This window comes from Falco cherrug, chromosome 9, assembly GCF_023634085.1.
Source record: "Falco cherrug isolate bFalChe1 chromosome 9, bFalChe1.pri, whole genome shotgun sequence".
Taxonomy (NCBI): Eukaryota; Metazoa; Chordata; class Aves; order Falconiformes; family Falconidae; genus Falco; species Falco cherrug.
In genome coordinates this window covers 44,440,283-44,455,795 of record NC_073705.1, presented here as the reverse complement: position 1 = coordinate 44,455,795, position 15,513 = coordinate 44,440,283, and the positions used below count along the sequence as shown (strand labels likewise).

At 49.7% G+C, this 15,513-nt stretch overlaps 1 protein-coding gene across 1 annotated transcript; it reads right to left on the bottom strand.

Moving 5' to 3' along the window:
- Nucleotides 1–1,568: 1,568 nt before the first annotated feature.
- ADIRF (adipogenesis regulatory factor) lies at nt 1,569–9,510 on the bottom strand. Its single transcript, XM_005433477.4, has 3 exons — nt 7,943–9,510; nt 6,268–6,330; nt 1,569–5,431 (listed from the first exon to the last, which is right to left on the bottom strand). Exons 1-3 carry the CDS (start codon nt 8,001–8,003, stop codon nt 5,325–5,327), a joined length of 231 nt encoding a protein of 76 aa, XP_005433534.1. The 5' UTR covers nt 8,004–9,510; the 3' UTR covers nt 1,569–5,324.
- Nucleotides 9,511–15,513: the final 6,003 nt, after the last annotated feature.

Genomic DNA, 15,513 nt, shown 5'->3' with positions numbered 1-15,513 from the left:
TTGACTTCCCGATGAACTTGAGTGTAGAAATAAAATTACTGAAATAATCCTAATTATATTACACACCGACGCGCTGCAGGTACATATTGAATTGTAGCACTGGAGCGTGTACGTGCTGTTGCAACACTCCCTGCACACAGGTGAAGGTGATTGCCTCACAGGAGTAAAGACATTAAAGCACACCCCAGTTTGCAACTATAAAAAGGACTTTTCTGTTACTCATTTAGAGCAAAAGCACAGAAGGCCAGCGGAGAGGCGCAGTTCTCTGCAGGCACCACGATTTCCATCACAAGTGCATTTAGATGTCAGGTTGCACCCAGTGCCACAGCTGCTGCCACCCATCCCCGCAGCAGCGTTCCCTAACACAATCCGGGGCGGGTGCAGTGTGCGGTGCTGCGCCTGCCCGTCCCTCCGTGCCATGGCCACGACCTCGCTCCTCGGTGCCCTCAGCCACCCTGGCACAGGACACAACCCGGTGACCTTCCCTTCGCAGCACATGGGGCTAAGGAGAGCAGGGCTGGGCTCCATGCGCCCACGTCCCCCGCCGCCTCGCCCCCTCCCCGTGCCACCCGGCTGGAACCCGGCCGTGCTGCTCGCAGCGGTGCCAGGACGGCTTGGCAAAAACACGGGCTAAAGCGGCCAAGGCGCAAGCACAGATGCTTCCTAAGCTCGGCCACCAGCCAGCCCCAGCAAACACACAGCGCTTGCCAGCAGGGCCAGACCCCGGCGTCCTTTTGTCACCAGCGCAGCTGTGGGACACCCCCAACCCGGTGGGGCCCAACAGCACCCACCAGCAGCTCCCCCCACAGCCCGCTCAGCCTCTGCCACGGGGCCACGTCCCAGCACCCGCAGTGCCGCACGCCTTGGCCCTCCCCGCCCCCACCCGCCACGGCTGCAGCCAGGGGCTCCCACAGCCCCGGCGTGGGCAGGGGTTGGGGAGGGGGCCCTGCCCCAGCCCCGCCTGCAGCAGAGCCCGAATTCGCAGAACCTGCCAAGTTCCACGTGAGGGGACAGCCTGCGTGCGCGGGAGGGGACGGACGCGGACGGGAACGGGAGGTCCCTCTCCGCCCGTGGGCTGGACCCGCCGCTGCCGCGGGTGCTGGGAGCAGGCGGCGCGGGCAGCCCCGAGGGGCAGCCGGACCCCTCACGGGCAATGGATCGGCCCATAACCGGGGGCTCTGGGGAGCAGCCGGGACATACCCTCCGGCGTCACCGAGCCAGCAGTCACGGCTGGCTGGGGAAAGGGTGCAGAGCCTGGCCCGACGTGCTGGGGCTGCCCGGGGCACCCGTCCTGCTGCGGGCCGCTGCTGCTGCTGCTCTTTGGGAGGGATTGGGGCTGGCAGGGTCACCCGGCAGGTTTTCAGGTCGCAGCAGAGCGCAGGAACAGGGGCAAAGCCCGCAGCCCTCGCAGCAGCTTCACCCCTGTACATTAGCGGTGGCATACGGAGACCAGCACCCGGCCCAGCCCCAGCCTGTGCACCTTGAGGTTCCTTGACCTTACTTTAAGGCAGGCGAGCTCCTTTTCACAGAGGTGCTGCCCCATCCCATTTCTGCACACAATTTCTGCACGGTACCCTCACAAAGCTGCGAGCTGTTCCTGCACTCACTCTCCACAAGCCCCAGCGCCACCTTGTCTGTGCCTCCCTCTTGGCACCCACCAGCCCCCCGCAGCAGCCCCCCACGTCCCTCCTGTGTCCTGTCCATGTCCCATCCATGTCCTGCTGCTCAGCCTCAGGTCCCCCAGCTGCGGCTGTGCCACTGCAGCAGCCCCCCAGCCCTGCAGGGACTGTCCCTGGGGGGGCGTGGGGTCAGGGACAGGGGCTGCGCCACGGCAGGGAGCGAGGACCTGAATAACTGCAAAAGGGTGATTTGGGAAAAGAAGTAAAAAGACGGAGGGTTAGTCCTAAGGGACAAAGGAGACCGTGTTTCACACATGCTGCCTAAGTTAGACGTGGGGAATGGAACGGCAGCTGGAGCAACACGTGTGAGAGCGACACCCGGGGGAAACTGAGGCAGGGCGAGCTGCTGCTGGCAGGCCTGGGGGGCTGCTCATGCCAAGACCAGCACGAGAGCAGTAAGAAGGGCTCGCTTTACTAAGGGCTTGGTTAACACTCACCGCAGCACGTCTCCCTGCACAAGCAGCCGGTCAGCATGCTGTGCTCAACAGTTACGGACCCTGCTGTCCAGCCTTTGCGTAGGCTCTGCTCTCCCCGCTTTCAAAATGAACCCTGAGGGCTAGAAATGCTCAAAAAGCTTGGGCAGGTGCCTGGTCTAGGTCTGGGAGCTGCAAAGAAAGGAGAAATAAAAGCTTAGAACTGTTAGTAAATGACATCAGGGTTGGGGGAAGGCGGTGGGGATTTGCAAAAAAAATCACCTTTGCATTTTGCCACGATGGGAAACTACAGCCACAAAGGCAGGTTTCAGAAAGCTCAGGTTCTCGATAACCATTAATCAAAGCATTCACCTGAGATGAGGATTCATGTTTTCTTGGGCAAAGAAAGGAGCTGAAGGTAGATTTCAAAGAGTCTGGTAAAATCTGTGCCCCTGTGCCCCTGCCCTGCTGAGCTGCAAAGGGGACATGGGGCAGCTGCTTGTCCCCCCAGCCACCCCGGGCAGGTCTCTGGGGCGTTGGAGTGGGGCATGGGGCAGGTGGTGCTGGTGCTGGCAGCCTGGCCAGGTTGGCACATGAATCCCCTTTGCCCAGCATTTCGTGACTTAGGCAGCTGGGGGCACACCCAGGAGCAAATTTTAGGAAATTTGAGAACTCAAGTGTTGGATAACTTCACATGGCATGGGCTGATGGAGCCTGAGGGATGTCTGCTTTGCTTTTACACAACATCTGGAGCCTTCGGGATGGATGGCAAGGCATGGTCCTGGGTGGGGACACAGCTCCCGGGTTGGGACACGGCTCCCTGTGTGATGCACAAGGGACAGAGAGCCCCAAACACCGCAAGGCCAAAGAGCACTGTTACCAAAGCAGTGACCTTATTTGTGGAGCAAAGCACTGAAGTTCAGATCTAGAAACACTTGCCAGCAAGTGACTCAGGCTCATGAGTGCCTGTGGCACAGCATCCACCCTCAGGACAAGCGGGATGTGAGACGCTGCCATCAGGCTCCTGGGATCGGTGCCGAAGCAGCCAGGGCATCCCTGTGCCGGGGACCAGGAGCTGGGAGCTGCCTCTGGAGCTGGATGGAGAAAGGCGTTTCTCCCCGCTCGGCTCGGGGGACGACCCCGCGCAGTCCCTGCCGCCAGGCAGCCCAGCCCCTACCCCACCAGTGCTGCAGCCCTCGCTGGGCCAGAGCAGCGGGCAGCGATAACTGGAGCAGTTACACTGAAGCCCTGGCTTGTGATTGCAATAAGGAAACAAAAACTGCGCAGCAGGAGTCAGGGCTGCGTCCCCGTGCACAAAGCAGCAGGAACAGCACCAGTCACGTAAGGGGGCAACAGGTTTCACTGGGGAAAAAACCCCACAACTGTTCAATTTATTCGGTGTAGGATGAAATAACGAGTGGTTTGGATGAATAAAAACATTGTGGTGGAGAGCAGTGTATGGGCCACCAGCACCCACAAACGCAGCACTAGCTATGAAACACCGAGCCTAAAGACTCACTCTCCGAAGATTTCACCGTCAGGGAGGTAACCATGGAAAGTACTAAATAATTAAGTACTATTGAGGGTTGCCCAGTAACTGAGAGTGCAATAGTCTAATGCTTTTCTGTAAGCTTGTACTTGGGCAAATATTTAGTCTTTTAAAGCTTTAAATGACAGTGGACATTGCATAGGGACGCTCCGTGCAAAGCCCTGGACTATGTTTACTCACAGATGGTCTATTACTTACAGGGCCCTCTAAAGGCTTTCCCGTCCGTCCGCAGTGTCCTGGTGCAGATGCAGGCAGGGTGCTCCTCGGGTTCAGCTGCATGTCAGTCTCCCCTAGGGCTGCATTTGCCAAGATCAGCTTCCAAAAACCACGGTCAGCCACAGCTCTTGGGCAGCAGTGGAGGCACCGGTTTCTCACACCGGCATGGATTGCCCTATTTCATTACAGCCAGATGCTTTCAGTTATGCTTTGGTTTTCTTTTGTAAGGCCCAGATTAGATTTTTAACCAGGCCGGTAAGGCTTCAAACCAAGAGAAAAAAAATACAACCAACCCAAAACAAAACTGAAAAGAAAGGCAATATCGCCTAGCGATGAGAAACATGCAGAGGGCAAGGTAAGAGCACTTACTGTAAGTGGGTATCAGCACCTTCTGCTGCCAGTGGCAGCACCAAGCGGGCACCCTGTCTGGCTGCAGCGGCCTCTGATCGCCCAGCAAGCAGCAAGCTAAAACAAATATTTCCACCAGGTAGGCCAGGCTGCCCGCTGGCCTCTCTCCCGCTGCCTCGGTGAGCCGGCGGCCGCGGCGCAGTGCCCACTGCCAGCTGCGCCCAGCACATGTGGTGCCCTGTCTCGCGGCGGTGCCACCAGCTGCGCCGAGCTGCAGTGCTGCCCGTGTGCGCTGGCGTAAAGCAAGTGCCTGGTTTTTGTCCCCAGCAGACTTAACAGAAGATGTGTCGTGGATGACGGTAACACGAAATTTAGATGGACGATAGACACGTAAGAGAAAGGAACGAGGAGGCGGACGGCAGAACCTGCATCCAGTTGCAGAGATCTCAGGGCTCCTCTGCAGTGCGGGACCAGTCCTTTCCAGAGCCGGCTGCCAAACTGCAAACTGATTCAGTACTCGCCTCCCTTACGGGATGGTCACTGACCTCACCGGGCTTTGAATCAAAGAGCAAAAGAGATTTGCAAGACATTGAGCAACCCTTCACCGCAAGTCCCCATAAAATAAAAAAGAGTACGTAACAAGGCAAAGTATTTTTGGGTGGTGGAAATCTTACGATACCTTTTATTTATCTTTACCCGAAAATACAGCAGATGGGGAAAAATGGACAACTGACAAGAAATATAGCCCCAGCTTAACTTTTGATTACTGGAAGGAAACTCGGTTTCATCATATGACTATTCTGGTGTCCTGGAGTATGGACAATTTCATTGCTTTCATAAATACACGCAGCAAACGTGGCTCTAATTGCACTGTTTTAAGCGCAGGGCAACAGCACTGCTGAAGCCTTGTGAACCACGTTGAAGGTTGTGAGCAGATGTGCTAACAGACGTATTTTTCCCACATAAAGGATGAGGGGGGCCCTCTGCCTTAAAAACTTGTATTTGAAGAGAGAGAAATTACCCAGATATCAAACAGCTTTCATTTTTCTACACAAAGGAGTAGAGAATTGCAGACCAAAGAGAGATTTTTATACATAATACTGTTTGCTTAAATTAGCATCATTTCTTAAATCCACACTTTTTCCCAAGGCCAGACATTGCTTCTGCGGCTTGGCCGGTTGCTTTTTCTACCCCGTCTTGTGCCATCTTGGAAGCCTTGTCGATAGCTGCAAGAGAGGAAAAAAGATAAGCAGAAAGCTGGGGAAATGCAGCACATGGTGTAATATTTACAATGAAAGGGGGAGGTGTGAAAATGATTAGACTATAAAAATACAGATACATCTTTAAAAAAATATTTCAGCAGTTTTGCTGCCTCCCCATCCAACGTCAGCAAGTGCCCAAGCCCGCCCTTCTCTGCACATCCACGGCGCCGCAGAGGGCATCTGCTCTAAGGAGACGCTGTCGGTGCATTTTGGCTTTAAGATTTTAGGTCCTGAAGTCACCAACTCTCCTCTCACCCTCAGAAAATTATTAAAATCAAGAACTGATCCTAGTATTTTGTTTAACTTGTTCCCAATCCAGAGAAGTGAGTTGCCAAGACATCTCCTGACGGCACCTTTGGAGCTGTGGGATGTTCGACCCCAGCTGCTGTGTGAGCAGGCGCTGGAAGCCGGCGTGGGGCTGGACCTGGATGCACTCCTGCCTGCTGGGCTGCAGGCAGCCAGATGTGTCATGGAGTTACTTCATTCTCAAGAAAGAAAAAGTTTTGTCCACCCTGTTCCCAGAAATTTTCAAAAAGGGAAGCCAAAATCTGAAGTGCCGTGCATGAGACTCGGTGGCCAGGGGAGTGTCAGCTACTGTCTGCCAGTAAACTTATGGAGCTACGAAGCAACAGATCCTGAAAGTCTTTCCCACAAGATTCATAAAAAGCCAAAAATTGTCACTGAAAACCAGGACTTTCAGGGTGAGAGCACCCATGGGACAGCGGGGAATGAGCACTGCCTGCTGCTGGCTCGTGTTGAGCTGCTCCATCGCTCCTTCATTTGAATGGCATTGCTCCTACCTTTCTGGCTTGCATCTGTAATCTGGTTGACTGTGTCCTGGGTAGCCTGTCCCAACGCGTTTGCTGTAAGTAAGGACAAATAATAATAACTAACTAAATAAATAAATTTCCAGCTGTTCACATTCATGCTTATGGGAATTCCCTATGTCAGTTGGCTTTTCTGCATGCCCACAGAAGGTTATGGCCCTGGCAAGAGCTCAGGCTGGTATGGAGGCAGGCTGAGGCTGTGTCCTTCGCTTGTGGGCACCCTGGGAGTGGTGTGTTGCCAGCGCAGCTTGCTATGAGATTAGCATCCACCTAGCACCTACGGTCAGCTGAGCGAAGCAATGATAGATAAGAAGATAAAATGATAAAATAGAAAGGACATAAAGGAGCAAAGATTAGCAGTGAGTTGGAATGATGACATTTGGCTGCAAGTTGCTTATTTTACACTACGCTTGCTTGTATTGACTTTTCTACTTATTCTGCTTGGAGAAGCTTGGCCGTCTAGCATGCATTTTCCTTGCAGGCTGTTTGGGAGTAAGGCCTTTTCCAAAGTGGAAGCAAATGCATTAAACAGAGCAGGACAGGAAAAGGGAGATTTTACAAACAAGATACAAATCGAAGAAACAACAGATCAACTCCGGAATATAAAGCGTTAAAGAAGTGAGATGCCATGTAACTCTAAGATGTCTAACAATTTTGAAACCCATCCTATCACTTTTGCTAGAAGTGACCCCTCAACGACATGAGCATATTCAGGAAGCAGCAAGGACTGTTTTATTTCTCAGCAAGGTGTACAGTCATCTCCCTGGGCCTGCTACACATTTGCTCCCAGGTGTGCGGAAACTTACTGTAACTCTGAAGAAATAAGTGAGGTTACTCACATATTTCAGCTACACAACAAAGTGTGCGCAGGATCAGAATCCAGGACTGTGATACAAATCACACCCTGCTAGCAATGAGCTGCACACACACACTGTAAGGAATATATCATAAAATGCTTGAATAAGCTATACATATATTGCAATTTTTAATTTAAAGGAAAAACTACTATACTTTGCCTTTTAAAGTTGGTTTCCAATGCACAGTGCTAATAATAATAGAGTCCTTGGCCCTACAACATAGGCAGAGCTGTGACAGAAATGCGTGCACAGGTTTTTTTAAACCCTACGAAGTCTGGTGATCACTGCCGGAGAAGAAAACAATGGAAACATACTCATACTACTTATTACAAACAGTCCATTGCAACCAATACCGGGAGGCACTGACAGCCTCAAATACTCATCAAAGCAGCAAATACTAATCAAAGGTTAAGGCCAACTTCTTAAAAAGAGAACAGCTTAAAAACCACTGCAGAGCATGAGAACAGACCACCCTGAGCCATGTAAATGCTAAATACAGAAGGTTATTACTAGCAAAAAAAAAAAAAGGCTCCATTGCTCTAAAAGCACTAAGTTTAAAGAACTGTTTGGGTAGCGATAAAGGCTGGACGATGCTCAGGGGCTGCAGAGGGAGCTGGGGGAACATGGCTGCCCCCGTGGCCAGCCCGGCGCCTCCTCCGGGCCATGGCCAAAACCTGGCCCCTGGGAACTGAAGGAAAAAGGGGCCGCTGTGTCCTGCTAGCACCAATGTTTCTCTAAGCGAAAGCAGCGCTAAGCCCCCCCACAAATATACAACATTTCATCTTTCTCACCAGCATCCTTCGCTGCACCTTCAGCCTGTTCCTTCAGCCCCTGGAAGTTTTTGGCTGACATCGTGGCTTCTGACACCTGTTAACACTCCTCTGCTTCAATAAAATTAAGCACCTGGCAATGTATAGCACACTATGTGAGGGGTGTCCTGACCTGTCCTGCTTTTATACGTGTGCCAGGAGACCTGCTGATGCTTTGGGGGGTGATGGGTGCAATGGGTGGGGTTTGGATGTGAGGAACCAGAGCTGAAAATACACACAGAAAAGCCGTTTATTTACCCTCCCCAATGAGAGGGTGTGCCCAGGTAGAAATTTCTGCCTCATCGCACTGTCTTTGTTTATACGTTTGTTTTTTTCTAAATCAAAACCACAAAAACACCCCCACCAACCATTAAACAAAACAAAAAAAAAAAACCCCAACCGAAAAAAACCAGTTCCACCATCACAGACAGAGCAAAACCACTGGGCTGAGCTTTATAGAGTCCTGGAAAACTACTGAAGTAGCAGTATCTGGGCATGGCCAACTTTCATCCCCGCCGGGCTGGCTTCTTTCTCCTTCCTTCATCCCCTGAGCTGAACCGCCTGAGAACAGAAACCAGCCCAAGCTTCTTTCTATTCTCAGCAGTTTTAATCACCATCCCCTTTCCTTGTTAGATGGTGAGAGCTGTCATTTACGTGTATTTTTATAAGACACCACTAACCTGGCCATCTTCCCAGCTGCCTGCTCAAGTCAGATTGCAAAAGCCCATCACCACTGCAGGCCTTGCCTGGGTTAGGCATGTAACCAGTGCCAGCGCTAGCAGTTCTCGGGGGAAGGGAAAAAAAGAAGCCAAATTAGCAAACCCACCTTTTCCTAGCGTAGCTTTGCAGTATGGATTTTGTTAGGACAGAAATAAAGTTTAAACTGATCTCCTTACCTAGCATCACTACTTTAATAAAAGTTTCTGGCTTTAACCTCTGGCATTTCACAGCTTTCCACCAGCCTCTGGAATGGGTGTTTTCTGCCACCAATCCCCGGTACAAAGGAACTTTGTACACATAAAGCACTGGGAGAGCTGGGGCCAAAGGGCTGGCCCGTTTTGTGGGGCTTGGGCTCCTCGGGACTATTTTCCAGCCTGCAAAGCATCTCGGTCAGACGGTCCCGCTCATACCCATGTTCGTCTTTCTGAGGAAAGCTTTGTGTTAAGTAACAGGCAGGAGAACAAGACGCCACAGATAAAGAAGGGTGGGAAGTGGCAGTTCTCGTAAGTCTGATACTTCATTAGTACCCAAGTGAGGGAGAGTGACAGAAAACAAGCTTAAATGCAATCCGCTCCCATTCAGCCTGTCACTGCAGAGAGCTCTTTTCAGCTTTTGCACCACTCATTTATTATTTCAAACAGCAATCCTCTTTCCCCCATCAACAGGTCAATTAGCATTTTAACTACGTATTCACGTCAGGTATCTTTTTCCATTCCTTGCGGAGTTCTTTTTCAGAATGATTTTCTTACTCAAATTTGCAAAAAACTCAGGTAAAAGACAGGCAGTATTGGGGCACTCTGGCATTTTCTGGACAAAACCACTAACGTAGATCTGCTTACCTTTCTTGCCTGAACCTGAGAACCTAGCCACAACAGAGCCACAACAAACAGGTGGGTTTCGGCTGCTCTCAGCCCCCTTCGCCAGTGAGAGGGGAGGTGCCCAGCAGCAAATACCTTCCAGCTGCCCTCCCAGCTCCTTGCTGCTGCTGGATTTTCAGCTCCAGGGCCCTGCTGATGCTGGCCAGCACTGTCTGCCTGAAGGGGAGAACAGGAATTTGGGAGAACGTTTATAACCGATGCACACTGGTACCGAGCGTAAACATGCAACACATTATAGCAATGTTTTAGAGGCTCCTACGCAGTTCAGGTAAACGTTGCTCTCTAGTTCTGCTCTGACACCTACCTAGATTTCTCCAGCTCCAACTATTACTCTTCCATGTGGAAATCTTTGTTCAGCACTTTGGACTCCATGTGGGTGTCCGATCTGTGCATGCTGCTTGCTTTACCTCCCGCTCAAAACATTAAGTAGCACGAATTCATGAGTAAAACCTACACCACTGTCAGCATAGCAGCATGACTCCTCATCTAATGTAATCTTATCCTTAGCGTTAATATCATTACCTCGATTCCAAGTGAAAAAGAAAAACCTCAAAGAAAGCAAATTACTCTTGCCCAGCAAACTGACATGGCATGATCATTATAACGAAGCCCAGAGAGGAGGGAAAAGGGACCGTTGGTATAGTACATATTTATCCCATATGACTGGAGAAACGGTCTGTGCATCAGGTGGCTTGCAGAGTTACAAAACCCCATCAGGAAATTAAGGGAACAGACAGACTGCATCATCTTTATTCACTTTGTGAGTTAACATTACTTTTTTAAAGCTAACAGGAAGCTTTTTGAACTGACGTTAGATGTAGATTAGAGTGCTCAGATAGAAAAAGGGTGATTGACCTGGGTAAAAATGAAGATTTGAATGTCACCTGCTCAGAAAGTCACAGCAATTTATCCCTGAGTTTTCATTTTGTTCTGTTATGAATTTTGAAACTACTAATGCAGATGGGATCTATTCCTGGATTTAGTAAAAAACTATTTCTCAAAAGCATTCAAACTTCTCTTGGCCTCTAAAGAGAATATCACAAGAGAAACTTTTGAAAGCCTTTTCCTAAGACAGAGTGTTTAAGGAACAGTAAAAGTAAAATAGTAACTTATTTCTAATTACAGATGAATGGACTAAATGAAGTAAGCATATAGATTTAAATTAATTCCTGTCATAACCCAAGCTATAGGTCACCTAACTTACACTTCACTGTGTGTATCTCATGACATCAGGTATTCATGATGGGCTTCCGTGGGTCTCTCACAAGTGTGATGGGAAGTGTTTGAGCTTGCGATGAGCTGGATGTCCCACCAGGGCATCAGCCTTTCCCAGGACTTCAGCAGCAGTTCAACAGACTTGGGGCTGCCCTGGGAAATGAGCGGCTACGTTTTCAAGAAAGTCAGCTTTCAAATGTGCCGTCTTCTGAAATGCTGTCTCTCCACTATCCTGAACACCTGGGCAAAAAGAGAGGAGCTTTTTCAAGAACCGCTCCTCCCCATGAATCCCAGTCTTTGCTTTGACTCTTTTGTATGCTTTTCCATAGTCTATCACCACTGAGAGAGAGGACCTGACCACCACTTGATGGACCTGGCCAGCAAGTGCTGTGGGATTGCCCATTTCGCCACTGTCAGTTCTCAACCATGTTGCCTCATGACAAGAAAAGATAGAGGTGGGGTGGGATGTTACGAAGTATTTTGAAAGCTAAATGCCAAAACCCTACAGCCTGTGTGCTCCTTGTCTCCAGACATCCACACAGCATTGGCCTAACAGCTCCAGCCTCTACCTACATCTACAGTCCCTACTCCTGTTCCTCCCATGCATTACCTCTTTCTGAATGGGTTTCCTGGCCTTTGATTGCATCATTCAGTGTGTCCTAAGGTCAAACCAAATCGCTTACAGGTGGAAAGTCAGTTTGGACCTTTGCACCGTTCAGGTCTTGGTATTTGCTGAGACTGCAGACAGAAATCCCGGTTACCCCCAGCTGGGGTAGGTACCACAATGCGCAGGCAGAGCCACACGCTGAGATGCCCCGGAAATTTCAAGCTATTCCCAAAGTTACTCCACCTGGTAACACCGGGGCATGTTGCTGACACTGCTGGGCCAGAATCGAGATGTGACAAAGTGTCACCACCCCCAGCAGCACTGCTCGCCTCCGACAGGTAATTTGTCTCACCAGCACCCTTCTCCCATGCCTTGGGCTTTTTCTCCGTGTTCTGCACCTTCTCAGTCTGTTGCCTGTGAAGAGCAGTTATTTGTGTTTGGGAGGGAAAAAAAAAAAACCCAAACTGATTCCTTAAGTGCTAGGAGGGCTCCACAACCCACGGCTCTGGGGCTGGTTGGCAACTCCACACACACAGCCCAAATAGCTGTGGGTTAAATCTAAGGCACTGCAGGGAAATGAGGAATTGTTCTGGTTCCTCTCCTTTCACACCTCGTCTATGGCATCTTTGAGCACCCTCTCACCTATCAGTAAGATGAACCCTTCTGTTTTTACTACCTGATAAAGGTGAGAAGGAACTGATCACAGCTAGAGCTCATGTTTTACACATGAAAATGGCAAACAAGGTTAATTAAATGGGAAGTGTTGAAATTTATTTGGGTTTCACTCAATTATAATTTTGCCAGGGTTAGGTTTTATAGGTAGGTATGGTTCCCATCAGCAAGGTAAATGCAATGGTGAGGCAGGGCTGGAAAGTTTTACAAACATCATTCCTGAAGCTAACGGAGTGTGCAGTGTTCAACATCCACTAAGCTGCTAAAAGAGCCTGATACTAGCGTGGGAGGGATGTGATGTTTACATCAAGAAATATGATTGTTTTAAGAAACAGAACTTTTTGCTCATAAAAAGAAATAATTACCATGTCACGTCAATTAAGCTAAATTAGCCCTCCAGTTCAAATATTGAAATACAATTCTGGGAGAAAAGTAGGACTACCTGATTCTTCTTTTCCACAGGTGGCAACATTCTCCAGAAATCACCGGTCACCTCTGCTTCAAGGCATGAGATCAAAATAAGGTCAGTATATATGGATTTCTTTACCTTCTGGTTTCTGAACCTTGAGGCAACGTCTAGGTGAAGTGACCAGTTCCTACTGTCTTCCAGAGCACTGAAAACTAAAACCAAGCTTAAATACCAGAATTGTTGCAGAGTCTCATGATATCCTGCAGCTTCAGTATTAGGAAAGTCAAATAATTGTTTGGTCTTTAAATTAGAAGGGGCAAAAAGATGGGAAATGCTTGACTACGGCTGTAAGATCTGGTACAGGGCTAGGGAAAGAAACAACCGGTCCCATCCCAGGAGTGGCTAGGAAAGCTGAGGATGGCAACTGGGATGTAAGCCGAGGGTAAGGTCCACAGGAGAGCTCTGTATATTTTTTCAGGCACACTGGCTTTACCCTTGCGGCACACAGCTGTGCTGCCCACCCCGCCTGGGGCTCAGAGAAGCAGTTTTTATTCCGGTGCTCTTTGAGTTCGGTTTTAGGACGTGTGTTATGCAGACAGAAACCCCAGACTTTCAGATGAAGTGGGATTTTAAGAAGTGTATTATTACCTGATTTGCATTTAAATTAGTGGAATGCACACTGAGATACTCTGGAGAAAGCCATTGCTTTCTCTACTGCATCCCAGACGAGCATGTTTGAAAAATCAGGCCCTGCATTCCCTTTAAAACACAACTAGGGGGGAGCTCTCAAAGGCTACGAACTGTATCACAACATATCACTCAATAAAGCTTAAATGTAATGTTACATGGCAAGTAAGTTTTGCTATTACAAGGGGGAAAAAAATGTTTTTCAGCATTTTGTTGGTCACTTGTATGGTAAAGTTGAGGCAACACTTGGCAGCTGGATCACCACGGAGGTGACAGCCTGAGTCATGTCACTGGGGACAGACAATGGCCCTGCTGCCCCTGGCACCAAGCGTTGTCTCGTCACAGAGGGATTAAATTAACAGTTTATATGAGAGTGGTATCACACATACAAGGACCACTTAAATAATTCACAGGAGATGTGTAAAAGAAACTCTTGACTGCCCAGAACATGACTTGTCAGCAAAAAATGACTTTGCTACTCTTTACCTCCATCAGCTCTTACCCAGGGCAGGGGCATTCCCAGTGCTTCCCTTGGGAAAGGACCTTCTGCTGCGGGATGTCTTCTGATGCATCTCCTCCATCCTTCTGTTTTTCAGTTTCTTTCTCTCACCTTTCATGCTGGTCTGAACACTCATTAAAAGCACAGCCTTCTGTTCCATGCAGCGAACTAAGCAGACATACAACAAAGTTGAATTGAATAATTAATAGATAAGGTTTTGGGTCTTTTATGACAGACCCTTCTGCTTCAGGAGAAACGAGTGTTGACCTTTCTTACCTCTGAAGCAGCCGCTCTGACTGGCATTGCTGCTCCTAGGCTGGGGAGCCGCCAGCTGGGGAAGGAATGGGGAGGAAACCGAGGCTCACCGAGCCATTGCACGGGCACAGCGCTGCCCTGTTCTGGCTCACTGATGCAGGATGCTCACGTGGGAGGAAACCTTGTGTCCTGGTCTCCGTCTTCAAGGCTTGTGACCGCCTTGTGCACTTCTCTGAGCTCCGACCTCCATGGGGCTAGACTAGACCTAGGCAGGGGCTATGGCAGGGAAGTGCCGAACCCCTGTCCGGCCCAGGCACAAACAGTGCTCAGTGACACGAGCAGCAGGCGAGCACAGAGACAGATCTGTAGGAAACATCCAGACCCTTTTGGTGCCTTCATGTTAGGCAACAGCTGAGCAGTGGTTTTAGGCTCACAGTTCTAGATATAGGTGTGTAAATAGCAGTTAAATCCTTTCCTTCCCACAGGGAAGATGCTACCATAGCACAGCACATCAACGTTGAGCGCTGCAAGCCTCGCTCCTCAGCAGCTACGTGGCCCAGTACCCTAGAGCAGTGTGCCTGCTCTTAGCTCAAAAATTATCATTCTCGCCTGGTCTCAGTCCTTTTGGACCAGGGTGAAGCCTGCTTGAGACGGGCGTTCGGGGAGCAGCTTACTCCTTGCTTAGTTACAGCCTGGCCCAGCCGACACTGCCCCTGCCTCCCACATGTGCTGTAGCTAGCAAAGGCACTCACCTCCTCTTTCCCCCTGGCTGGCAGAACAATTTTTTTTAAACCTCCGTAAAGCAAAGCTTTGGAGCAGAGGAATTTTCCCCTGTCTCTCCTGAGCGTGCACTATGAATAGACTCCAGCCTCCAGCAGGAGTATCACGGCCCTTCATGCCTTCTTACCTCGGCCTCAAATTTAGTTATTCTGTTTAACTGGCAGATGTTTTGCAGGACATCAGAAAAGGGTATGCATATAATGGATATAACTTCCTTTCAGGGGCCTTATCTCCGCTAGGGCTCTTTTGTTCCCCTTCCTTGTCGAGATCAAACATCCACCTGGATGGAAATCCTGTGGTCTCTAGAAGGCAATGCTTCATGTGCACGGTTAGCGCACGAGGGAGGCTGATATCACACTTGCTAGATCCTTCCATGCTACAGCAAGTCTCTCCTGTAATACCTTCCGTAGTCACGCAGCTTAATGGAGATTAATGGTCTGATTTTGAAGCAGCTTAAATCTTTATGGTTTACACTGGCTTCTCACGGATTCGTGGGTGCTCTGCCTGCAGGTGAATAAAAGACCCCAGGTTTTAGATCCACACTGACTGACAGGCTTTAAACTCATCCTTCGTTAGCTACAGCAACGAGCTTGCAGCTACATTTTCCCGTTCGCTAAGCCTGTGAATGCAGAAGGTGTGCGCTGCTCTCACCCGTTCTGATCCAACAGGTCAGTGCCCATCGCGCTTCTTTAATTACCTTTCTAGCTGTTCATTACACCCAAATGTCAGGACAGAGCTTTTAAAGCTCTGGCGTAAGCAGAATAAACAGCAAAGAACAAATGCTAACCGAGCTCTACATGACTTCCACGTTCCTAGAAAAAAAAAGGAGGC